Below are 27,474 nucleotides of genomic sequence, written 5' to 3' on the forward strand. Positions count from 1 at the left end.
TAAAAGGACTATCTTACTGACTGAGGAAAAAATAGTGTCTTGCAAAATACTTTCTTCCCTCCTTCTGAAATCCTTTCACAAAACTTGAAATGCACTTTAACTTACTTGGAAACAATATTAATATTTTTATAATAGTCTATATTCTATACCATATTCTACGGTAATAATACAAAGTCATATTGTTGGAAGAATATATTATTCAGTAATCATCCTATTTTAATAGTAGTTGCGCAGTTAATTATTCTTTTTCTATTTAATGGACAGGCACTTTCCCTCCTTTCACATTGTCCATCTTTGTTTTTGTAGCTTAACTAGTATCAAAAAGTCACTTCCACCACTCACATGCTAAAAGATGAACAGTGCCTCCTACGCCACCCACCTAGAGGAGATGGCATGTTGTATGTGATGGGCATCTGTATTTTGTTTCTTTTAATGTCTCCAACAAAATGAACTTACATATCCTATATTCCCACCTAGGCTAAGATTTCCGCCCCCCCCCCACCTCCCCCCCCATCTTAGGTAATAGAAATGTCGCAACCTTATTCAGCTTTTTTGCCACATGATACAATTTTTATTTATGTGGCCACAGACTACTTTTTCCCACTGGACTGCTCCTTCATTCAGTACACAGGATGCACATCTCAGATTAAGAAGAAGATATGCAGCATCCTATCTTCTCCTCATTATTCACTTTCTGCTTTGGCACTTACGGCACTCTATTCAGACTCTGCTTTGAAGGCAGAATGATTAACTTCCTAACAGGCACTCATCACTGTACCACTGGAGTGCTCAGAAAACTAATGAATATACTCTGATCACGCTCTTGATAGGAAACATTTCTTCTTGACATTTTAAAGACGCTCAATTGAGGTACAGAGATTTTCAGGTAACACGTTCACACAATCTGCGTGTGCCTTATCCCAGTTATTTTACATTTAATTTTTTCAGAGTACTTGGCATTGCTCAGCATTTCTTATTTTCCAAGCATAGCTCTTTCTGATCTCAGTTACAGCTGTGAACACTCAGCACTTGTGCAAACCATACCTCAGAGTCACAATATAAAACAATCCCAGAGAAGAGCACTCAATTAAAAATCATCTGTTCAAAGTTTGGCTAAAGTGATTTCACTATCATTATCCAGAAACACAATGGCATAGGCAGGGATACCTTTACCACAGAAGTCTCTTCTCCCTGCAACCTTCAGTCTCATTTATGACAGACCTCCCACTTCTTCAACAAGTAAAACAAAATCCCCAGAGAGGGCAAGCTGGTAAATACAGTATTATTATTGGTACCATGCTTCTGTTAGAGTTATCTTCAATGTGGGCACCATTAACCCCTCTTTGCTCAGCTGAAGAAGAAAAGGAAGTTAGCTGGTTTTGAGGATTTGCCACAGCGTTTGAAAGGAGTGCCTTCTCAGTGCAGTCTGGATTCCTTTGAGCTAAAAAGCATACTAACCTTTAACAGGATGCGGACAGAAGATTTTAAGAGTGATATCCTATCCCTACTGAGTGCCACAGCAGTTTCATCACTGGCTTCGAGAAGGCCAGGATTTTACGCAACAGATCTTTATCATTACATCAGGTTTTGACTGTCATTCTTATGCATACAGAGAACATTGTATTTCCATTACAGTAAGAGTCAATAAAGCTATCCACTAAAAATTGACTAATTACTGACTGTTGATTTTGCACTAAATGTCACATTTACATTATTTTGCGTATCCTAGTTGCTAGTCTTCCTTGGACGGCACTGGCAGGGAAGAAGACAGCACGGTCCATGTGCCTTTTAACATCATTACATTATAATGTGATTTCTCTTACTAAGTGGGGGCTGAAGAGGGTGTCCGGTTTTTGTACACCAGCCTGCAGGATGGATATCAGGGCTATCTACATCAGTCCAATAATCATAAATACTATCCCAGCCATCAAAATGGACCTAAAATCAAAAAGGAGAACAATACATTTTAGATCAGAAAAATTCTCTATAAAATCAGTTTCCCTAAGTAATCTCTAAAAATGACATGTCCATTAGAGAAGTCACTTTAAGGGAACTATCAATGTTACACAGAAAATACATGTACATTAGATTCTGCACCCAGACATACTCTCACTGAAGTAGAGAGAGAGGTGTCATTCGGTTGTTTACTATGTCTTGCATTATCAGGCTCAAATCCCAGGAATAAAGCAGGCAAGTTTAGTTCTCACATTAATACTTAAATTAAGCATGAATTTCTGCCTTTTTCATCTCAAAAAAACCCCAAAATTCCAAACATCTTTTAATCTCCTGTTTGACCAGGATTTAATAATAGCAGAGCAGTAAGCAAAGGCCTAAAACAATGGCATTTATCCATAAAAAACAAACAAACCCCCCCAACATACAAGTAACAATTTCACTAAAATCAGACTATACAGGATAAGGAGTTGAAACTGAAGAGAAAATGAAGTATGTGACTTCCCAGAAAATCACCAGTATGGGCTATACATGCGTTTTTTTCAGGTGAAAGCTAAGTATCTTCACATCTTACTTGACCTCTGTACTAGTAAATAGCTCAAATCTCTCACGCGTGCATGTGGATGCACATACACACAGATACATACAGAGCTCTTTCAACATATGCTACAGAATCAAATTACCACCCTAGAAACTACAAATCCTGTCATTTTAATAAATTAGACTGGAGAGGGTTTTTTTTTGTTTGTTTTGGTTTTTGCATGACCAGCTTAAAGTTTAGATGGAAAATGTGTAGGTGTGAAGATATTAGTTCTGATGACTCCCTACCACTGGTTAATTCAGATTCAAAATGAAATGTCAGCTGCATTTCTGCTTGAAATACCATGTATGCCTAATAAATCTGTACAAACTGCAAACACAACTATCCTTCATATCCATCTAACTGGACATGTGGAATATGCTTAGCCCTTTTAACGGTTAAGGGCTTCAGAGAGTAAACTGGTTTTGTAAAATAAAAGAAAAATAAATCGAGTATACAACTTCTGAAAAACTGCAGTTTCTTAAAAATACATTATCTGAGATTAATCCAATCTAAAGTCCATAATTAATATAAACTTCAGAATTGCAGAAGTCACTGACAAGACACAAGAGATCAGGGTTCTTTTTTTATATCTCCCTTATATCTCTCTCCTCTCCCTGGAAGTTTATAGAGACAGATTCAATTAACCTAGGCCAAATATTTTATGGGCCCTAATACAAATATCACAGCAGCCCTTTGACACTTAATATTAAATCATCACATTTCTTGATAGAATAGACAACTGTTTTATATGAACTATTCCCAAAGCAATTTTCGAACACATTCAACTCTGCTCTCTACCTACGTCAGCAAATGTAACTAAGAGCATAATAGAACAACCCCTTCCAAAGGAATTATACGCATATTAATCAGTGAAAAGCTTAGCTGGACACAGCAATGTGACTCATTTCTTCCTGTGCTTAATTTTACAACTATAGGATTTTGGTTTTACAAAGTAGTCATCAGTCACTCAAGCAGAATAGTACGGTAGGACAGAGAAACTTACTTTTATTCTGTAGTCATCAGTATCTACAATAGTTGCTACTCTGATAAATACTGGATTTCTCTTGTCAACCACTTCAAGTTTCATGTTTTTCTGAAAGCCATGAGAAGGTTTCTAGAAAAGAACAGCAGCATTATGTGAAACAGAAGAAAACCTCAAAAATCTCACACAATTGTAAAGTATATAAAATCCATAGCAAACTTTCTGCTTTCATTTTCTCAAATCTGCCCTCCCCCTCCAACAAATCCAAGCATAAAAAGGTCATTCAAACCAGTGTTATTAAACTAGAGAAATAAAGTAACTACTTCGGGATTCCAGGCTCTCCATTCAAGCCTTCCAAGCAAGTAAGTAGGGATCTTATTTTAAATCAGTTGGGTTTTTTCCTAAATTCTCTAGAAAAGTTCTCCCAGAGATTTTGGCCAACAGTTTCAATGCAGTATTGAATGAAGTATTACATACCAGCAGCCTGAAATGTCTATGAAATTGTCTACAGGAAACATATTTGTGTTTTTTAGTATGTGTTTTCGCTTTGTGGACCAAACACTCTTTTTCAGCTTCCTACTGAAAACATAACTAATCCGCAGTATAACAGTAAATACTCACTCAGAACAAACCGGACCAAATACCTGTTGTGTAATACTATTTTGGCAAAAAAGGTGTCTTTGTTAGAAGCATCAGATTTTATCTTTGCCATCTACAGCTATGAAATCTAAAGCAAAAATTATTTCCATTTTAAAGGAACATATGCACAAGACATGTTATGTTTTTTATTTTAGATTTCTAGGAAAATTACGTATCTGTCCCTCTAAGACTTTCCAGAACATCAGTGCTTCTTCCTCAGCTGCAGCTTAAGAACTCTATTTTCTCCCATAATACAATATAAAATAGTGTGACAGTCTCAGGAAGACTTCACCCAAAGTCCAACACAATCAGCATTTTATTCCCATTAAATCTGCTTTCTTATTGTTTATCACAACTAGCATTAATATGGTTACCATATATTAGTACAGAAAGCAGGGAGGGGATTTTCTCTGGCTGTGAAACCAAAAGGCAGAGCACAGCTGACCCCCATGCAGTTAAGCTCTCCTTCCCCTCCATCCTCAAAGCCAAACGGCCTTGTCTATGCTACCTTTTGGGACCTACACCATCCCCAGCCGCTCTCTGCTAGTATGGTTTCTGGAACAGTGTTGAGCCATGCCAGCTAGCACTCTCCCAGTTTAATGTTGTCAATGCCTGCATGCTTGTGGCACGTCCTTTTCAGTTTCACGATGCAGACACAGCCAGCCGGACCCTGCGGGCCACTGGTGGGGCATTCCCACCACTGAGCCCTCCGGGGTGGCTGCTCCCTGAACCCCAGGGGGAGAAATTAAAACATGGATGCTCTGAGAGAAAAAGAAAATGTTTGCTTTTAGCTTGATGTAGTCAAGGTCCCAGCCCTCCACTGTTTTGCCTAGGACTATACCTCTCAGATATAACCAAATACCTTCCTAATCCTTGCTCCGAGTATTGTTGCTGAGAACGTAAGATTGAGCCACGTTATTAAGCCAGACGCATTTTGCAGTGATAAACTGCAGGTCAGTAATAAACTCTGGTGATCTACTGACCACAGAAACTGCTATAAGAACTACATTTCTGCTTTTGTTAATCCAGCTCTTAGCAAAGTGTTATTCAGAATTAGTGACCCTAATCTGAAAAGCCGAGGCAAACCAGCTTCAGCGCGCTGTGAGACAAGGGGCTGGGAGCTACCAGCCATCTGATGCTGGCTCCTAACAGCAATCCTTTCTGCATTACTGACCAGTCCACTTTCCTCACTGAAATCCTAACAGCTCAAGAAAGATGGGTGTTACTGAAAGAAACGAGCAAGTATGAAGCTAAAAGAAAAGGATGTTGCGCACAAACACCATAGTTAAGCTGAGGAGCTACCTGTGGATGCTGCCCATGTGTCCTAGTCACAGGCTCGCAGAAGAAAAACTCTACTGAAGGGTATTAAATATAAACTCTCTCTTGGCTGCTGCCAGAGACAATGGACTAGATGGGCAATCAGACTGACCTCCTACAATAATTTTTACATTCTCACTGTATTTATTGCGCCATTTAAAATGTATGGATAGAAATACATATGTTCAAAATATGTTATGATGACCCAGTAGCTATCTCATTATTTCTAATAACTAGGCAGTAATTTCCCATAGCAAATTACATTCATTAGTAATATTTTGTAGCATTTAATCCCATTTATAATGATTAAAATAATAAAGTAATAGTGATTTATAATAATAATTATCTAATTTCTAACAATGAACTGCAAACTTGCATAGAAATAAACCACCTATTATGCAACTAATTAACTGGATACATTTGGAAACATAGGAACACCATATATCTATTCTCTTCTTAAACTAGTTAATTATATGCACTTAAAAGCATGAAAAAAATATAAGCATTTTCTCACCACTTTAAAAGCCCTTGCAGGTGCAGGTAATGAACTGGTTTCTTCCAAATACTTCTCCCAAGAAAAATGCTTAGCGTGTGGATAATCTGGCACAGAAGAAATATGAGCAAAATTAAACTTAGCAGTGCAAAAAATAAAACTGATGTCTATTTGACAGAATGCCTAACACTTTTACAATACTGTTCTGATTTATGCTTCAGATTTATAAAATAATTACAAGAAAGGCTATTCTAAATTGTCTCTGATACATTCACCATGTAGGTTAAAAAACCCAACAATCTTCTCATATACAATACTGAGTAGCTAGCAGAAAAAGTCACAATTGCTTTGGATATGAGAATATAAATAATGTGGACTGGAAAAATCTGTCCACTTAATTCAAGAAATTCATTCAAGTATTATAAGCCTAATCCTGTGTTTTATAAACATTAATTTACTGGCAAACACAATCTAATCAGTGATAGCTTTGTACCACATTAGAGCACACCTGACTGCTTGCTATTCTTTTAGTGAATTTGTTTTAACTAAATTTCTAAAAAAATAGCCTGGACATTTACTATAAGAATAATTTACAGAGATCATCAAAGAAGATGTTGCCTTTCTCAGAAAGTGTCATGTTTACAAACACTTTATGCAAGAAACACAAAGACAGCTTTGCTCTTAAAGAAAAGGCAGTGCCTGTCCTTCGCCTTTACTCTGCACTAGAAGTTTAACTTGAAGTTTAAACATTATGATTCATAATCTAGAACAGAACGAAACCAGTTCTGATTTGTTTTAAAAGGGATTTCGCTTAATAATAGGCTGTAATTAACCTCCTGACAGACAGATTGCTTACGACTTTTCAAGATTGTTGGCTATTAGGATTTCTGTCAAAGTTGATTTTAATCAATTAAATTTTCTGTGTTCTCAGACCATGGATGGCAGTTTCTGCAACAGGGCATTTAGACCATCCAGCCATACACAACAGTCCTGAAAAACAGTGGTGGTCTTACATTTCGTACTAATGAATACACTTTCACTCTTCTGTATTGTCTCTCTCATTGTGTTTTCCTCCCTTCCAAAGAGCCCTTACAAGTTTGATTCCTTGATCATGTAAGGCAATCTTCTCATCAATCCATTATCTTGCATATTTAGTTCACATGAAGATGTTTTTCTTATGCAACAATCTCACATACCTGGAATTTGTTTTATCAGCATTTTCACAATGCGAGTCTTAGAATAAGTGAATACATTCAGCCAAAAATACAAACTTGTTCAGATTTTAAGGGGTATCTTTTGTGGATAGATGTCTCTTTACTAAAGCATCATACATGCGCATACTTAATACCTAATGTCTGTTATACTTCTACTTCCAATATACTATGTCCTGTAAAAAATTTAGAACTCCCCAAATACCAATTCTTACTTACAGAAAGAAAAATTCAGGAGAGGTAACAATAAGCTTATTGTAAGTTTTAATGCTGCTAGCTGACTATAACCTCCTTAAATCTTTCAGATGTGTAATAAGATACAAACCTGGTGGGGTGATGAGAGTTCTTTTATGTTCTTTACACCATCCAACAGGATGAATATGTGGGCTAGCTGCCTCACACCTGGAGGAGGGGGAGAAAAAAGGGGATTGATAATGCAGTTCTTCAGACATACTATTATGCTTAGAAAACAAGACATACAAAAAAGATTTAACAAATTCCAAATAACCTATGACACCTTCAACTTACACTTAAACTGCAAACATAACCTGAAGATATGAACGCATTTAACACAGACTTGTTACCGCCTAAACAAGCATAAGGCTTTATTTACAATTTCACTGTAAGATCAAAAACTCAAGTCCTTTAAGTCAGTGGTAGATCTCCATTGAGAAGCTATAATGCTGGACCTGAAAAATTCACATATAGAGACTCTTGGTAGAAACATGTTGGCTGGTTGCAAGAACACAGTAATCCCATCAAAGACAGACAGGGTTTTGCAATGCCAAGACCGAAACTTTAAACCAAAAGCTTAAAGGCCTTGATTAATGATCCAAGTTGCACCTAGAGGCAGATTAGAAAATCATGGATAACTGCAATGCACTGTCAATAACAAGTAAAAATTCAAAACCAGATTCTGAGTGGTTTGAATGGAGCCATAAACACGCCATTATAACCCAGCAGCACATAAGCAAAGTACGTCTGAGAAAAACTGTCAGCAAAAAAGAATAAAACAGCGTTCTAGGCCCCAAACTGCCTGAAAGAATCCAGAACTAATCAGTGATCCAAGACTGCAAATCGCCCTAAAAAAGCTGATCAAACTCTCTTACTCAAGGGACTAAGAACTTCCCATATTTTCTGTCACGTGCATCAAATTTTGCACTAATGCTGTTGCCTGTGGCACGCCACAGGAACCACAGAAGACTAACAGAGGCAGGGTGAGCTACACTTGACATGTGCTGGCATCTGTCTGAAGCAAGGAGAGATCGCTCTCACTGTGCTCACTGGTTCAGTTACATCGTGCTTAGAAGAAAGCAGCAGTGGGCGCTGGCTATCAAATTCTGTTAGCAATACAAAAAAAATCACACACACTGCAAAAACATTGATATAAAAGCAGATGAGAGAAAAACTGTTTAAACATTCAGTATTATTAAATTATTATATATAGAACCATATAATTTTATTACATATTGTTATATTATTATTTCATAACATAATACATTAAGTACAATATAACTTACAGTTTATATAATATATAATGTATATAGTCATACTATAATTATTATATTATTACTCAATATTATTAGGAAAGGCAAAAAGTAAGACTGATCTACAGGAAAAGTAAAAAGCCATCAGACTCTGCTATGAAACATGCACGATCCCTATGTCTGCATTGATACTTCATGATTGTTTTTGAGTTGGCTGAACAATTCACAGTGCTTTTTAATGAAGTAGATAGTACTTATGTAATCAGGGTGACTAAGGAACATCATGCTGACACAAAAAGCTAGCATTATTCTGCATGGCACTGCACTACGCCGTGTGAACATACTGTTTGCCTCTATTTTGGTGGAAACTCATATATAACCATGTAACTCCCATGTAGATCTGTCCTTAGGGACCTCACTTCTCTTAGGAGCCTGTCCCACCTAATTTCTTCTTTAGTTAGATAAATCCAATATTACAGCGCACTAGCTCTCTCTTCCACTATTTCCTAACCCTAAAGGTGTTTCAGTAGCTGACATTAAATATTCCCAGCTACGTGCCCTCTCTCTTCTGGAGAATCCCATCAGCGTTTCCATCTCTCCAGTGGCCACAAGCCCAGTGCCTTACTCACTCCAAGGACCCACCAAGGCCAACAAACTGCAGCCTGAGTAAGCTGAAGTAGCTAAGGCCTTCATTCCCCGTGCCCCAGGGAGCAATCAAGAAACCAAGCTTAAGTAGCCAAGTGGTAGTCTAGATAGAAACACCCTCTCTCCCTCCTGCTGAAGGAATGCTGCTTTCCAAAGACTCCTCAAATATTTAATGAGAAAAGAAGACAAGCAGAGAGCATCCATGCATGAAAACATGTACTTCATATACAATAATCATTGCATAAAATACTGGAACACTCATTGTGATCCAGCTTCTATTTAATCCCTCTCTGAAGTCAATGTCTCAACCGTTAGGCTGGACAGTAACATGCATTTTCTCTTTTCCCCTCAGCTCAAGAGTTAGTAATGCAAAATACCTGAACAGTGGGTCTGCTCTCTGTGATTGTTATAAAATAATCATTATCTGTATCTACCCAGAAAGTATTAGCATGCTGGAAGTTCATATTAATTAAATTCCCTTAATTAGCAGTACTAATTTATATTTTTTAAAAAATATCACGTTGATAATCTGTAATACCTAAGAGGGTGCAATGAACTGTGCATGACAGAAAAAGAAGTTGAAGGTAAATTAGCAGGTACCCTAAAGTCTTAAGGCTTAGATCAAAATGCTAGGTCTGCAGATCTTGAACACAAACATGTTTTAAGGATTGCAAAAGGAAACACAGCACAGAAAAGACTGTAGACTGAACCCTGGGCTACTACCACATTGCAGTTTTGAATGTGTGCTGCATAAAAGAAAAACAAAGGAGCACATCGTATTTAGAATACATAGAATAACACCATTTTTTTTTTTAAATCTGAAAAGTAATTTTACATGACGTCTAAAATTCAGTATGGATGTACTTCACCAACAGAAATGCAGGTTGGGTGTCTCAGAAGCATTGTCTCACAACAAGCACTCCTCTAGCCTTCTACCTAAAAAGAGTCAAACACTAATGATGAAAAATATTGGCCAACCTACTACAATTATCTTGTGGCTTTACGTATGAAACAGCTCTGCTAGTATTTCTTTGTAATGATGCCAAACAGATCAATTTCTAGCAGATATAACCTACCTTTGATAGACTCTGTAATGGCTCTGACAATAGCCAAGGATTCAACTCACTTCAAGAATACCCACTACAATATATAAAGCTGTACTGTATGCATTTAGTATTTATAGTATCACACCAGGTACTCTCTAAATCACTGAAGGTGCCATTAATAAAAGGAAGCAAAAGGACTTTTGTGATAATTTTGCACTGTTGAAACTCAGCATCTGACTCCTAGAAATGCTTTGCCCCAAACAAACCAGAGAAAAGGTGATTGCTTCATGCTCCCTCTGTCCTCTTCCTTTCTCTTTACAGTAACTGTGAAGAGAAGCTAACGAGCAAGTGAGGCAGCACTTCTCTTTTCTGTCCCTCTCAAGCTGGAGTTTTACATGGAAGAATGTTACATGGATGAGGTACCCTTCTGCACTGGAAGGACATATCCTCTTCCTGAAATGTTTTGGAGTAAAGTCCACAAATTATTTTCAAAAGTGTCCTGAGTTAAATTTGGGAACAAGACCCATGCTCATGAGTCACTATGGTATTATCAGTATTACACTTAAAATAATAAGGTAGACATGTAAAAACACTTACCAGGACAAACCTTCTAAATGCATTTGTTCCGTTTTGCTTTTTCAAGCATAGTTTGAACATACATTTTTATAAAATTCTGAAAAGCAAATGCCACTGCACACACTTCTTGCCTTGAATATTCAAGAAGAAGCAAGTGACCAAGGTATGTCACAATGAAAGATGCGCTCCTGGAAGATGCTCTGACATTACAGCAATAGGAACAAACGTGGAACGAGTGCTACACGCCACAGCACTGCAAAATAGCACTATAAAACATCCACAACATTTTTATTTGCTTTAAAAGAAAACCCGAGTCATTACAGATGAGCCGTAAGAAACTTCTGTAACCATGGTGGCCTCAGGAAAAAAAAAACTATCCCTGTTCCAGCAAAACCAGGTCATACAGTCCATCTTTACCTACTGATTTCACACAGACTTTTAGCTTCTAACAGTCCATTTAACAATAAAAAGTAGAGATCAGTAAAAGTCACAAACAATTTAAAGTAAAACTACTATGCTTTAATGTGTGTTATTTCATGGACATATTATCAGGTTCGGAAGAACAACAACAGCCTATCAGACTAAGCCCAAGACTTGTTAGCTGGAATGCGAAAGGCTACTCTGACTTTTCACAATCAATTTGCCGTGGCCCACAGTGTTTTATCTCCTTTGTCCCAAAACAGAAGGCAGATCACCCGGCTCACGCGCTTCATAAAACATGATGATCCATGAATTGTGAGGCTGCTTGCTAGGCCAAAAAAGGTTACCACCACTAGCAGGAGCTGAAGAATTTTGCACCTCCAAACCTATCTACCCCTGGATCGCAGCAGAGCACCACCACCTTCCACCAAGCAGTGGAGTGGTGACACACGCACGCTCAACTAATCAAGCAAGATTATAATTTCCACACAATTCGTGCCACTTGTGATCCATTCTTTCTGTTGTGTGAGAATATGCAGACAGAAAAAGACATCTATTTTCCATACTGGACACTTCAGCTAATCCAGGAAGCTGAAGCGGAGCCAAAAGCAGCAGAGCATGCCAGCTGAACCCGTAAGAGAACCACGCAGAGGGACAGACCAAACAGCAGCTCCGCTGAGTTACAGACAGCTTAACTACATCTTAGAAAAGATGTCAAAGCAGGGAAGAGCTACGTGATGTAAAAGGCCAGGAGGAAGTTCTGCAATAAGGAAAGCCAAGGGCAGCTGGCAGCGTGAGCCCCTGGCGTGTGCATCACTCTGTGTGAAAGGAACACGTGTGCAGTTCAACAGTCCTTAACTCACGGCAGGAGAGCATGTCCCAACAGGAGACTCAGATATGGAAGAAGACGTAGTATTTTGCTATTGGTCACTTTCGGCTGTCCTGTTAATTTTTCCCCAAAATCTGTTTCATATACACAGCATATTAAATTCAGATCAAGAGAGATGGATGGTAATGCTCACTGTTAAAAAAATGAATAATCAAATATCTTAGAAAAATAGTTTCCCATTGGGTCTCCACCTGAAGATCTGGACAGAGTTTTTATTTAGCCATTGGCATTTTCTTTAAAATAAGCTGTATGTGTTATACTCATTTTCTGTTTTGAAATAATTTCTGACTTTCCCTTTTGGGAAAACAAACCTTTTGGTATTTTGATTTTCACTTATTAAATGTAGATGCAATCTGTAATGAAAATGCTATCTATAAAAAAACCACTCATACACACATGCATTATACCCATAAATAATAATATGCCCTCAAGAATGCTACTTATACAACTTCTTGATTGTGAGATGTCAGTCATATAACCGTGCATAAAAAAAGAAGAAAAAAAAAGAAAGAAAAACACAGAAACCATCCTGCAGCCCCATCTAGTGCATAAGTGAGAATACTTCATCATTGACAAGTGTAAAGCTGGTATTAATTTAGGACAGGACTTCCCAAAACATGGCCCATGAAGTTATGGTATGCGTCCAGAGGTGGTATAGCAAGCCACATTACCATATTTTCTATTTAAAGTCTGATAAGACAGCTGCATGGTGATTTGCATGAAATTTTAGAGCTTTAGGGTCAGATACTGGTCCATTATTCATTTAAATAGTTAAAAGCATGCACTGTGACTCATTGTTCTTTAAGATTGTTTTATCTTCTTTTTGGCGTAATATAACCCCTTCAAAAAGACTGTTTCTTTCAAAGAGAGAGTGGAGCAAAGTTAATTATCTCAAAAACAAAACAAGCAGAGTACAACTTTTAAGGACTTGGCTATTAGCAAAGTAGCAGATGCTGGTGGAGAGCAGAACTGGCCTCTTATTTAGGCTCACACCAAAATCCAGTCTGTTCCAGAACTCATACAGATCAGAAAATGGTTCAGAAAATCAAAAGTTGATTTGTCTTCATGAGGCGCTTTAGAATCGTTTTTTCTATGCAAGACGGACAGGTGAGTGTAGCATGGGACACTGTATTTTCTCACACTCCTGGTAAGCTGATCCCAAAAGCTGACTGTAGCACCTTCTCTGCAGGGGAAGTTCAGACCAAGCTGTGGATGAGGGCAGCCAGAGCCCTTTGACTCAGTGAGTTTGGGCTGCAGCACGTCCAGTGCTGCCATCGCTCCATCTCTCCTGTGGGCAAGCGGCAACAAGCTAGCACAGCTTCACCTCCTGCGCAAGCTCTGGCTGTGTTTGGGTTTGGTCACAAAAAAATTAGGAAGCTGAGGCGACGTAAATCTGTGTGTAAGCAGAACAGATGCAAGAGAATGGAGAACTGAAAGCCAGCGTGGACCTGTAGTTAATTCGTAGTTCAGACATCCCCAAAGATTCCCAAATGCTATTTCCAGATCCAGTCAACCTTAAGAAAATTCGGAAATTCCACTCAGAGGGAATGTCTTTGGCTCTCAAAGAAGTATTAGTTGCTTCATCAAAAAAGACTGGACAGATGGAAAGGACCTAATGGTTTGTGTAGTATAGGTCAAAATTCTCCTTCATGAAGGAAAGTCTTAAATTTGTCAATTTTCTTCACTTTTCTTCCCTCTAAAAGCCACTGCCAAAGCACAATTTAATGGGATTTGTAATACACTGAAAGTATCACCACCATGCATTAAAGAGCTGTAGTAATGACCAATTCTAGCTAGGGTACTTATTTTCAATCATTAAGGTATTTCCTAATGCTCAGGGAAAAATCAGGAAGAGTATCTTCAGGCTGAAAGCCTGAAGCCTAAAAAAGCTTAGGTGACGGTAATAGATTTTTGTTGCCTGAAGTCCAGTAAAATCAGTCAACTGTCTTTTAGCTATCCAAGAAGAGGAAAGAATTTTTAACCTCAATGAAAAAGTTCAATCTACTCTACCTAAATCACAGAAGGTATACAGAAAAAAAAAAAGGTACTTGTTTGAAAATAATCAACTACATACACTAAATACATCATTTCTCCTTCATTATTATTCTGATTGAAACTTGGACGCAGGCACAGGGAAACTGTGAGGCTCCGCTCTGGGTAATCCCAATGGAACTTTTCATTTTTAGTTACAGACACCAGTTGGTAAATGTGAAACTTATGCACCTAAGATATTTTAAGGCCCCTAAAAACCTGGTATCTAAAATTAAAAATGTAAGTGGGATGCATTCAGGATGCATTTCAGGCTCTCTTTTCGTCGGACATTCCACTGCTATTTTCATTTACTGTTCTTTTCTCCCATTTTCTTTCCTTCCTCCTCTATTCACTCCCATTCTCAATCACAGCAATGCAGAGAGGTAGGTCATGACACTCAGAATTTAATTTCCATGCACAGTATTTCCGGCAGCATCTTCTTGCTCCTCCCAGAAAGGTACTTTACGATTTCACCAAAAGAACAATCTTCAGCTTGGCTTGAGTATAAATACAGCTCCACTGATTTCTCAAACACCTATACGTTTTCCACTTCAATTTTCCCTTATCCTTTAAGAAGGTATTATTTTATGTATTCTACATATGAAATTAAGAAAATCTGCTTCAGAATACTATGACTGCAAAAATGTAAAGCCTGGTTATTTACTTAAAAACTGCTTTTCCCTCTTCTGAGAAGATTGGTGGAAAAAATTCCTGTTGACATGGGAATATTAACAAGCCTGAAATTCAGTGTATGTCTGCTATACACAGTGCAATGTTTTAGAGATACCTATGCTACCTCTGACAAACTACAGGTTATATTGCATTGTGTTTGCCCTAAAAGCCTTGCCTAACTGCTGTTTTCATTATTAATTAATGGCATAACTGTTATTAGTGAGCATTCAAATATCAGGAAATTCAGAATACCTGTTCCCAGTCCCCAGTTTCCTGCTGCTTTGTAGAGGAAATGTATGTTCTGTGTTACTTCTTCATGGAGATAATCACTAATCTTTCTGGTCTTTGACTCATATGGCCTATTACCTTGATATTCAGTTCTTGACTTCACTGAAATGCCTGTTCACCACTGCTTCAATAATTTAGTTCTCCTACAGCTTATCCGTCACGTAGCCCATACAATTATTATTTCAAGAGATGGACTCACAAGTTTTGAAGTTACATAGTAGTTTCACGTCATTCTCATTGATGTAGTGCCTAAGCAGTCATCAAATACAGACGAAGAAAACTTTCTTCATTTATTTTTACAGGCTCAGCTATACAATTAAGTTGCCGCTGCCAAACCCAAGACGTAGGCTTACAATACTCTAGCTGTTCTGAAGTAACTTACTCTTCAAAGAATGTAAGGTATATTACTTTGCTCTAAATGATCTGCCAAAAGAAGATGCAAGTGTAAATACAAACCTGCACTGTGACAGCAAAAGCCTGAATTTCCTTCAGTATCTTTATGCTCATAGTATGTCCTGCTCAATCCACTGACTTTTCTGTATAGATACACAAAGGCCCCCCACTGTACAACATGCAGAAAGGTCATCTCTAACACAGGTTAGGATAGCAGGTTCCCAATTTTCAGAGGAATGTAGAACACAAAAGACTAAAACCAGGTTTTGCTGCTCTCCTGATGCCTTACAGAAGATGGCTAAGGTTTGGTCTGAACAACCTAAGTGGATCAAGAACCTTATGAAAAGATGCAGCCTTTCTTTCAGTTTACAACTATATGTAAACCTAATTCCAAGTACAATCAGTCACATTATCACGGTGTGTATTCTTCACTAAAGATATCAACCTCAGAGATACTATGTAATTGAAATGAGAAATTAATCCACAACTCCAGAAGTAGCAGCACACATGAACACTCATTTAGCACAATCTCGAAATTTTTTATTTGCAACCTAACATGGGAAATTTGATCCCTCCAGTCTGCCACTGAGACATACTTTGGTGGCCATGATTACAAATCTAGCAAAAGTTGGTATGGTAACTGTATCGACAGTCTGGAAAGTATCACAGAAAATAGTGCTTAAAGCTAACACATTTCTGATACGTCTCACTAGGATACAAAACAAAAACGTCATACCAGTAGTCGTAACTCTCATCCCAGTTGTCAAAATGAACCAGAAAACGATTGTCCACCATGTCTGTTACCGTAGCAACACAAATGAAAGTTGGGTTCTTCTTGTCTACAGCTTCCAGCTTCATCCCCACTCGAAATCCCGATGGAATCACTGTCTACAAGGAGAAAGACATTTAATTGAAGATAAATACTATAAATCCAGAAATCTCCCCAGTGTCCACAATCAATATATTCATGTCATTTCTAAGTTCCCCGATTAGCTGCCCCAACAGAGTGGCAGCAGCCTAATTAGCTGACATGAGAGATGCTCAAACACAGAGATTCGTGGTTTATGGAATAAAAAAGCCCTAAACATGCTGCTAAAAATAAATGCGTTCGTTTTAACTCTGTCTTAGATACTCTCTCTGAAAGACCATGCTTGTTCCACAACATTATGGTGCGAGACACAGTACTAATAACAAGTCTTAAATTTCATTTAATATACCATTTCTGAATATGCCAGATCAGATGTTTAAATAGATTAGTAAAAAATTAATCAATCAGAATTGCAGAGGTGAACTGGAGATTGTTATTGAATTTGTTGTAAACGTTTCTGTCTTAAATTTCAGGTCTCAAGTCTGCCATCACTGAAATGTGCTGTGAGTCTCTACCACACACATGAGCATACTAGCAACTTTTCACACCATTAGTAACAAGTGAGTACTTACTGCATTCTGGTTTTCAAACAGTGATTTAGGAGCAGCTTGAGCCTTGCATGCCTTTAGGTATGAAGGCCAGCTGAATTCTTCTTCCTTATATCCTAAATGAGGGTCATAAAAGAAGGGCAAGAAATGATAGGCATGAGACACAAGGTGCATGCAGGTGATTTGACCGTAACTGATGAAATTATTTTTTCCATCCAGTTCTGAACTGTTTCTTACAACTTCAAAACTGAGAAGATTATCCACTGTTAACTATTTATTCTAATTTTATATAAACTACACTGGCAAAATTTACTTTAAAACTACTTATTAATTCTACCCCAATATGAACTCAATGAGTCTCTGAGGGAGCACTGGTTTGGACTACTAGAAATTTTAGCAGGACACACTTTAGAGGAGCTTATAGAGTTCAAAAGAAAGTTGATGAAGCTTTTCTATTCTTATTTGGGCATCTGGTATTACAAAGAGGAATCATGTTCTTTATTTAGGGCTGGCTGAGCTTCCTTACCAAAATGTCAAGCTTTCTTTACACTAACTGAGCAAAATATTCTGCTTTCTTGAGCTGCACATTATTAGTTTCTTATAGTTGGCTAGGACTGACATTTGAACTGTTCCTAATTTTCATCTGGGAGGAAGAATAGTCATATAAATAAAGCACTAGGCAAGAACTCAGGAGATTTCAGCTCAGTTTCAATTTCACCTTCAAAACAAGCGGGGGAGCATTTCTTACAAAATGACTGCTCTACCCCCATCTCCGACCTCGCAGTCCTGGCCGTCAAGGGAACTGAAGGTCCTCAAGGGGAAGAATCTAGGGGGACCCTAGAAACTACAATCCATAATTCTACCACGTATCAAAAATCAGTCTCAGTAAGATACCAGTTTTATACTATAATCTCCCTCCCTTTGAACAAACCTCTCCCAGCGGCACAGGCTGCAAGTCACCTCTCTGTCTCTCCCCAAGAAAACCGCACCTTACCACCTCTCTGCCTCGCAGGTATCAGCTAACTTCCCTTTGGTGGTCTGACTGACACACACGCAACCAACAAGCTCAGGGCAAGTGCTCTCCGGCTGCTTTTCAGTCTGTTGCTACTACTTCAGAAACAGCAAAGGGCCTACAGGCCCCAAAGCTCTTCCCACTATGCCAGTCTGCCTAATAAAAAAAATTCCTTCCTCCTACAGACTTGACCCTACTACATCCTCAGGCTATCACTAATACAGCATGACCACTAATACAGCATGACCAACAAACTCCCTATGTTATATCAAAATAGTTGCTTACACCATCAACGCCCCAGGACCCCTTATGCATTTACAGTGTAAACTGTCCCCTCCATGGGCTTTCCGCATTTTATACTCTATGCATACAGCACTTGGAAAGAAATCTAGATTTCTGTTGACAGTTTGCCTCTTCTAGTTTCCTAGAGAAAAAATAAAATAATTCATAAACTGCATAAAACAATTCACAAGAAACCATTTGTACTTCTAATCTATAAAACAATGCTGAGTTGTAAGCAAATAGCCTTTCTCCTTTATTTGCCTGTTAAATAATAGTTATAGGAACATCTATATTAGTCTATACGTTACAATCCAGTAAAACAAGACCAAAACCACCAGCAATTTCAGTGAGTGATTGCCTTAACTACTGAAATGTGTCACCTCTTGACTAGTTGAAGTGTTACTCAGTTACGCCACAGACAACAGCTCTTAACTTTCTGAGAAGCTCATATTTTCCAAGGAACCACAAGTAAAGAATCCTTTAACTTCACCTTCTCCACATCTGACTTTCTCAGTTTTCATTTGAAATACCAGCTAACATAAATTAACCTCCAAGTCCAAACAATGATACTTTTCTTTATACTCCAATTGCTTCTTGTCTTGATACACTATAGCTGTAGACCAGTTGAAATAATTTTTAAAGGAATGTGATATCAAGGCTTTTATTTTCCCTTTGTAATTCTGGAGGATATTCAAACCTAGCTCAAAGCTCACAGTCGACAACACAAAACTCCCACCTACTGCATGTGTGATGGGATCAGGTACTGGTACTGGGACAAAGTCCATGGAAAAAAAAACTGGTTTCAGTAGATTGTGAAACAGTTTCTGGACAGCGTGGGTCTTCCAGTCATCAAGTGAGAAAGGAAAATCTCTAGCTCCTACCTCATCTCTCAAAAAAGGACCAAAGGCGAATTTGATTTAGTCACTGTAGATACAGAACAGTATTCACTAACTAAAAGTATGGGCTTTATTAATTTCCAGTCAATTTATAAACACATAATGTGAAGGCTAACTGGAACTACATAATTCGTTAAGTAGACTAGAATAGACTATTTCAGTTGGAAGGGACCTACAACCATCATCTAGTCCAACTGCCTCACCAATTCAGGGCTGACCAAGTTAAAGCATGTTATTAAGGGCATTGTCCAAGTGCCTCTTAAACATTGACAGGCCTGAGGCATCGACCACCTGTCTAGGAAGCCTGTTCCAGTGTTTGACCACCCTCTCGGTAAAGAAATGCTTCCTAATGTCCGGTCTAAACCTCCCCTGGCACAGCTTTGAACCATTCCCACGCATCCTATCACTGGATACCAGGGAGAAGAGATCAGCATCTCCCTCTCCACGTCCCCTCCTCAGGAAGCTGTAAGAGAGCAATGAGGTCGCCCCTCAGCCTCCTTTTCTCCAAACTAGACAAACCCAGAGACCTCAGCCGCTCCTCACAGGACATTCCTTCCAGCCCTTTCACCAGCTTTGTTGTTCTCCTCTGGATGCATTCAAGGACCTTCACATCATTCTTAAATTGTGGGGCCCAGAACTGCACACAGTATTCAAGGTGAGGCCGCACGAACGCTGAATACAGCAGGATAATCACCTCTTTTGACCAGCTGGTTATACTGTGTTTGATGCACCCCGGGATGCCGTTTGCCCTCTTGGCTGCCAGGGCATGCTGCTGGGTCATATTGAGCCTGCTGTCGACCAGCACCCCCAGATCCCTTTCTGCAGGGCTGCTCTCCAGATAAGAGTAGATAAGAGTCTTGTTTTTTTATAATATAGCAATACATTTTCATCTTCTGTGAATCTGAATATTCTTCTCATTTTGATCTTTCTTCTTAATGATTTGTTGGTGAAATTTTATTTTCAAGAGTTTGTGAAACCACACCGTTATTAGGACTATATGGGCTCCTGGAGCAGAACTTCAATGCACAGTTCATGCCTCACATTTCTCACTAATGCGTGTTTTTGATGGTGACAGGATCTTAAGTGTTGGTTTTAAAATTTACTTTTGGTTTGTTTACATGCTTTCATTTATGTTGATTTGCTAACATCTATTTTTGTTTAAAAAGAAACACTACAGAGCTGTATCAATTTTCCCAAAAAAAGTCAATGCAATTTTTACTTTTGGACCTCCAGTGACAGGCAGTTTTCAAGGCTCTCCCCTTCTCTGCTGACTGCAGGGCAACTCCTCTGAAGTGGTTTCAGAAGACCAGGCGGCCTCTGCTGCATCAACTTCTCCCTTTGGTATGCAAACGATTCTTGGCTTAATCCAGGCAAAAACCCAGAAGTATTACCATGGCGGAGCCCATGATAATTCTGGGAACACACACACATCCATCGTCCCTCTGCAGGTTTCACCTCCGCGAGACAGAAAAATGACCTCCTTTGCACACAGAATGAACAGCGTCCTGAAACACCATCTTTTTTTCTTCCCGTGAAGCCCAGTTTGGTTTTGCAGCTCTGCTCCCTGTGTCCACTGGAAGCCCAGCGGCAGCCGCCTGTTGCCTCTGCTGCCATGAGGATGGGAGACACCCTGCCGCGAGGCCTGTCCTGCCCGGCAGCACTGACAATTACCTGCCTTTTCCATTTTAATAAACAAGGATACAAATATGTATCAGAAAACATCTATAACAATATTATTCCTTTCTCATGTCCCTTACACCCCCCACAGTCCTCTCCCATCACAATAAATAGCCTCCCATCCCTCACAAGGAAAGATCGACTTAGGCTTGTTTGGAAAGTTACCCACTTTCAACCCTCTCAGAAAACAAGGAGTCAGTTACCGGGCCCCAAAATCCCCCTGGAGCATACCCTCGTTACAACCGCCTCCTGTGAAGCAGGACACTTCTGCCCAAGCCTGCAGGAATGATTAACTGGGGCTGCACTACACAGAAAGACGGCAGGAGTGTCTACTCCTTTCTCAGGCCACTGGGTTCCAAATAGTTTATGGTTTACGCCATAAAGGTCATAAGTTTGCATTGTATCTGGAAAACAAACGGCTACTAGTGCAAACCTTTGAGTTCTTCTCCAAGTGGTATTTTATATAAGATACTGTGCCCTATGTCATTAGTGGTATCAGCTTTAGACTCTGTATGATTTGCAATGGGCACTAAAAAGAAATCATTATTAAAATGTCATACCACAGCAAAACATAAGCAATCTGCCCAACCCAAGAAAAATGCACAAAATGTCCCAACAACCTAAGATTGGCATCTTCTCCCTCCCCTCGGAATAACAGAACTCCACAAATATCAGTAAAACATAAGTAGTGAAAGCCCTCCTGCTGAAAAACTAGAAAAAATATGTTTAACTGATGAACGGCTGTGTGCCCTCAGCTTCCTTCCAATGCATGACTCTACCATACTGCTTGTTCTTTCCTGTTCCTCTTCCATCCCACGTGCAAGCCAGGCTTGCGCTTGCACTGGGACAACAGACAAAGTCCCACGAGTACAAGAGCAGGTTTCAGCAATCACACCATACCTCATCAACGATGAAATGGTTTACCATTGAGGTGAAGTGACAGAGCCAAGCCATGCAAAGGGCAGAGCACTTTGCAGGTCTTGGATAAAAATACCAGAGAACAGCCTTGCTACTCAAAATCAAGAATATGTCTTGAGGATGGTAGGAGTACATAGCTGCACAGGATGACAACGAGAACCCTAAGAATTACTGTCCATCATATATCCTCCTGACTTGTTCCCCGCAAGACCTCTGATAGGCTCCATGACTTTTCCTAAGTAAAAGACCTAGCCACTGTTTCAGTATGGTGAAAAAAAAAACAAACACAAAAGAACAATCTTAAAACTAGAAGAGAAACTGAAGAAGGTTTTCATGAAAGTGACTCAGAGACAGACAGTAACTTTTCTCCAGCAGCAATAATTCATTGTTAACAAAAGCTTAAGCTTTCTAAACCAGGCATTTAAGATGGAAAAGATGACAAACCTTCATCACAGATATAAAATTTACTAAGCATGCTGTAATAACATCAATAACTCTGTAACTGGGGACTACTCATTTGCTATGTGTAACTTATTACTTCAGTGGAGGCCAGCCTTCTGAGAAACTCTGATTTATTTCAAGAAATTGCTATTTCTGCACAGCCAGTTATGCAGAACTACACCCAATGAAAACTCCCGTACTGGAGCGGCAGCACAGAGCACTCCTGCCTGTAGCCAGAGTGGAGCTTGCAGAGTGCTCAGAAGAGCAGCACATGCTCCTTCACACTCCTCCAAGGCTCAGCTGCAGAAATGCCACCCTCTCCCACCCTGGCAGGGCCTCTGCCTGTACACTTTCAGTGGCTTTACTCTCACCTTCCACACCCCAGCAGTTACATCCACAGTTTTGTAATTCTCCATAATGCATCCTCTTGACTCTGTACACTCATCATTTTGCAGCCTTTTGAAACCACATTATTCTACCCTCACTCTGGATGTCAGAACACTACATTCATTTATTTAATACTCTCCTGTCTTCAGGACTTGCTCCCTTCATCGCCACATATTCCCTTCCTACCCCAAAAGGGAGCCCATTTATTCCTTTTTTTATGGTACAGTTCAGTGCAGATGCACTCCATCTGCCAAAATAAAGGAGTTACATAATCTGAAATAGAATAATTAAGCAAGCAAATTACACATATTTCAACACGTGTATACCATTTACATAAGCTATGTACAAATTATGCTTTCAGGCTTGTAATCTTACCCTTTTTTCTCCCTCCTTATCTGTTCATTCCTCTTTTGTCTCTATTTCAAGCTTACTCTTTGCGGCAAGAGCACAATTTTTATTAGCCTGTGCCAACACACGTACAATAATGGTGATCAAGATCTAGTAATGAAAATATCCTAAGACCTTCCACTAAAGGATTCTCAGCTGCCTGTGAGACCTCAGTTTAAGCATACATGTCACCAGTATGCTGACATTTTACTTGCAATAAGCATTCATTTGGGGTCTAGGTTTGTTGCTCAACTTTCTTTCTTAGTGCCTTATGAATTACTCTTACGGTTCATTTTGTTTTCTTCTTTTCTCTGAATTTCCGCTGAATAAAAAAGGTGGGATTTCAACCTCAAGATTTTAGCAAGACTTTGAGTTTAATTTGCCATGTTCAAATATTCTGACTAAATGAACAATAAAGTTTCTGCCAAAAAAAATAATTACAGCATTACACAGATAGTCTCAATCTCAGAGCTATGGAAAACGCACACATTTCAAACTAAACAATACCTTTAGGTGGATGAAGCTTGTGACCTGTTTTCTCACACCATCCAACAGGATGAATGTCTGAAGAATCAGCGTTCACCCAGAAATCGTAACAATCTGGGTATCCATCAAAATGGAGTCGTATTCTGTAGCCACAAACCTAAAAGCAAGAATGTACAACATACAACACTATGTTTTAAGATGTTTGCCCTACACATAACAGCTTCTGTTCAGTACCATGTATAGTAACAGTGTGTTTTCAGTCAGCCTTTTACTTCTGCTCAAGCCAACACTGGATGAATAAATTCATTTGATGAAAAGGAAAGAATAAAAAAGCAAAGCTATTCTCAGTCTGAGTGCCTCCTCTTCCGGTGAAAAGAATTGACTAAAAGCTGGATATTGCCATTAGTGTTCAAAAACTTGAAAACTGTTCAACCCAACATCAGAATAAAACAGAAACCCTACAGAAGAGCATGAATACATTTGATACAATCATGGACAAAGCGCAGATAATGATGCTCTCAAGCTATCCCAATTAATCAATATGCAAGAGAGCACTCAACAATAACTATGTTCAACAGGCTCTCCAGAGAGATACTGGGAACTGTTATTAAAGATGAGAAGTCAGTGGAGGTATCACCCAGAACTTCATTATTCCATGAAGTAATAAGTTAACCACCGAGAGGAAAACAGGACACAATCCCTCTCTCTGTACAATAGTTCTCCACCCCTTCCTGAGTGCCAAATGCCATAACTTTCCTCCAGTTACCAGTGAACATCTCTTGACATCAAGGTCACCCTATTTTATATTTAATTTATACTCTGACATAACTTTCAGTTTGCCATCTCAGAATTCTGTGGACTTCAGGTCATCCTGCAGTAAAACATGACCCATCACTTAGTGCCGAGCACAAGGTACGCAGGAAATACTCAGCCACTGACACACCATCCGCAAGAAAACGGAAGAGATATCCACAGAAATGGCATATGACTATGGGCCATGAAGAGATCCAGAAATGGGAACACAAAAGCCTAGGCTACTAAAACATAAACTGCAAAATTACAGCTGCCTAGAATACCAGTGATACGGAGCAGAGTACCGACCTATTCCTGTTTCCTCATTTTAATTCACAAAACAAAACCAAAGAAGGATCCTTGGTAAAACTACGTAAAAACTAACGCAAGGTATGTTAGAAACACATACAAACTGTAACGGAGAAATGGGTTCTCATTTACACTATCAAAAGCAAAGAAGCTACTCATCAGAAAAATTATTTCATAAACTGCAGCAAAAGGACAAACTGAGTTTATGTTGTATACTAACTTGTAGAAGTTGCCAATACAGGCAATTTCTGAGGCCATCAGCCTGAAAAAAACTGTAGCACAACTGCAACACAAAAAAGTGTTAGATATTTGTATCAGTGAATGAAGCAACTGTAAATACTATCAAACTTCTATAAAACTGCTATATATCAGTTTGTCATACTTACGGTTTTTCTACTTATTTTCTCTTTTGAATATAGATTTAAACTACAGGATTACAGAAAAAACCCACATCATCCAACTAGTGTAATACTGTTTTCTCTAGCTGCATATGTTAAGTATATGTAAATAGTCACTGCTGCATGGCACTGGATATCGTCTTTACATGTCTGTCAGGTAGATTTAATACAGCGTTATTAATTTAAAAGCCATCTTCCTACATGCAGTTTCTGTCTGCTTGTTAGGGAACAGTGAGCACTTTCAAGCTGCTGCTGTTTTGGTTCAGTCTCTCCTGTAATCCCGCACCACGGCTGCTTGCAGCCTCTACTTACCTCGGCCACCGTGAGAACACAGTATATCGACTGGTGCTCAGGATCCACACCCTCCAGCTTCATCCCTACTTTGAATCCATTTTTGTTGTATGGGAAAGACTGATACTGCAATGGAGAAGAACAGTTTCAATACTTCTGAAAGCATACCAGAGAAAAACAGAATATCTTCATACGGAAAAGAACAATGATTATTTGTTATTCATGTTTCTGAAAGAACTAATAAATCACTTTAAAATAAGTTCCGCATTTCTAAAAACATACAGCGGAAAAGAGAAATTGATGATTGTTCGAAAAACACGTTGATAATAGAATGACTTAAAACTTGAGAGTATGCAAGAAAATTATAAAGAATTAGCAAAAAAGTTAATCAAGGGAAAGAAGATGACATGATTTGCCCTCAACTTTTTTTACTGTCAATAAAACATTTTAACAATGAAGTTATTTATTTTTCAGCCCGTACAGTGACATTTTGACACCTTCCTGGTGGTCACCATTCCTATAATAATCACAACAATGATGCTCTATTTTGCCTTTTCATTTCCACATCCCAGGCCATCAAAGATGAACTGTAAGGCAGAAATATGAAACATTGTTTGTATGTAGGGATGGCCTCTTTGATGTCATTTTCTCCTTTATATGTTGAGTCCAGATTAGCTAGTTTTCCAGGAATATTTTTGCATCATAGGAACATGACTACCCTTATATCACACTACAACAAACCCAGAAGAACATCTTTCGAAAAACAGAAAGTGAAAACAAGGCTAAGCAGAACGGATGTTTTCAATCAGAAGGTGTCAGCGTCCCATGTATCATGCTCCCTGCCCTCTGTTAAAGAAGGAAGGAAGCTAGCAAATATTAAGGTTAAATTGGAGGGAATATCAGAAAAATAACTGACTAAAACTGAAGAGGGTTTTCCACAGGTTAACAAATTCACAGCCAGACATTTTTTATGTCCCAAATGGTTACAGACAAAACACAGGAGAAGCATCTTACATGCTCCCCCTTCCTTCTGTTCCTGTCTAAAAGCTATACCCCAGCCATCTGCAGTGCCTCAGCAGTCAATGGAAAGAGAAGTGTACCAAGGGAGGTACTCAGAGAGGTCTCACCTACTTGGAAGGAAGGGATCCTCTCTTTGGTGGCTTTGGCTGCAACTGATATAACTGAATAATAAACCCAGGAGAAAAAAATGCAGTACATGGCACAAGAGCAGGAATACGCAATCAAGGGGAAGAAAAACGGAGAACCAGACCAGTTTAAATTAGCCTAAAGTGTCCAGCTAATAAATGTCTAACCACAGCTCTAAGTCCCTATCTAAAAATAGCTTAGATCATTTTGTAGGCCTCAGTTAAGGGATCAGAGTATCTGACTGCAGTACATGCATTTGAAAAGTTTTTTCATCCTAACATCACCATGCTTAACATTTTTATTATCAATGAAAATTTAATGAAGTTACACTATGCATAATTCTAGATACTGCCTCAAGAGGAATGTAAAAGCAGAGCATTTTTTTTTTAAATCAATAAACTGAAATTTTTAAAGTTCATCTTGGTGCACAGACTTGCAGTTAATGCCATCTGTATCATAAATACCTTACAGGTAAAAAACCTCAGTGGAAAACTGAAATGCTAGAAATACTGACACATTGAGGAACAGTGGCCAAAAAAATTACAAAGAAAGGAAACAATTAAAAAGTCACAGATCTGTTTATTCTTTCATTATTATAATAAACATTATTGTACAAACAGTACAAAATTCTACAAACAATACACTAAAAATTAAGCAATTATCACACAGGTATTTCCTGAAATTTAAGACATGAATTATTCACTATTCTTCCCATTGTCAAATCTAAAACTTCTAAGGCAACACAGTCTCTAGTTTGGTTTCTGTTACAGCAAAATAACAGGCAACTTTTAGAAGACTAGTAACTTTAATACTATTTAACAGATTTCATTTTTGTGCATTATTCTCAATACATCACCCAAGGTAAAGCTATGACAAACTTAGTAATGACACATTATCTTTACAACAAACATGTAAAGCTACTTTGTAGCTTTACATACAAGAACAAAATAAGAGTAAGGTAAAAGGAGTCAGCAAATGAGCAGATGGTAGACTGAGAATTAGAAATGTTTA

General features: G+C 38.6%; 1 protein-coding gene across 3 annotated transcripts in view; it reads right to left on the reverse strand.

Moving 5' to 3' along the window:
• L3MBTL3 (L3MBTL histone methyl-lysine binding protein 3) overlaps nucleotides 1–27,474 on the reverse strand; it is an 87,212-nt gene that overhangs the window by 26,228 nt on the left and 33,510 nt on the right. For all 3 annotated transcript variants that reach the window (XM_050894418.1, XM_050894420.1, XM_050894419.1), the window contains exons 8-15: nucleotides 25,339–25,443; nucleotides 23,549–23,684; nucleotides 17,066–17,157; nucleotides 16,362–16,513; nucleotides 7,504–7,580; nucleotides 5,989–6,074; nucleotides 3,540–3,650; nucleotides 1,824–1,938 (exon numbers count right to left, since the gene is read on the reverse strand). In XM_050894418.1, the coding sequence (XP_050750375.1) occupies nucleotides 1,824–1,938; nucleotides 3,540–3,650; nucleotides 5,989–6,074; nucleotides 7,504–7,580; nucleotides 16,362–16,513; nucleotides 17,066–17,157; nucleotides 23,549–23,684; nucleotides 25,339–25,443 (874 nt within the window). The remainder of the gene's footprint in view (nucleotides 1–1,823; nucleotides 1,939–3,539; nucleotides 3,651–5,988; nucleotides 6,075–7,503; nucleotides 7,581–16,361; nucleotides 16,514–17,065; nucleotides 17,158–23,548; nucleotides 23,685–25,338; nucleotides 25,444–27,474) is intronic.

This window comes from Gymnogyps californianus, chromosome 3 (genome assembly GCF_018139145.2).
Source record: "Gymnogyps californianus isolate 813 chromosome 3, ASM1813914v2, whole genome shotgun sequence".
Classification (NCBI taxonomy): domain Eukaryota; kingdom Metazoa; phylum Chordata; class Aves; order Accipitriformes; family Cathartidae; genus Gymnogyps; species Gymnogyps californianus.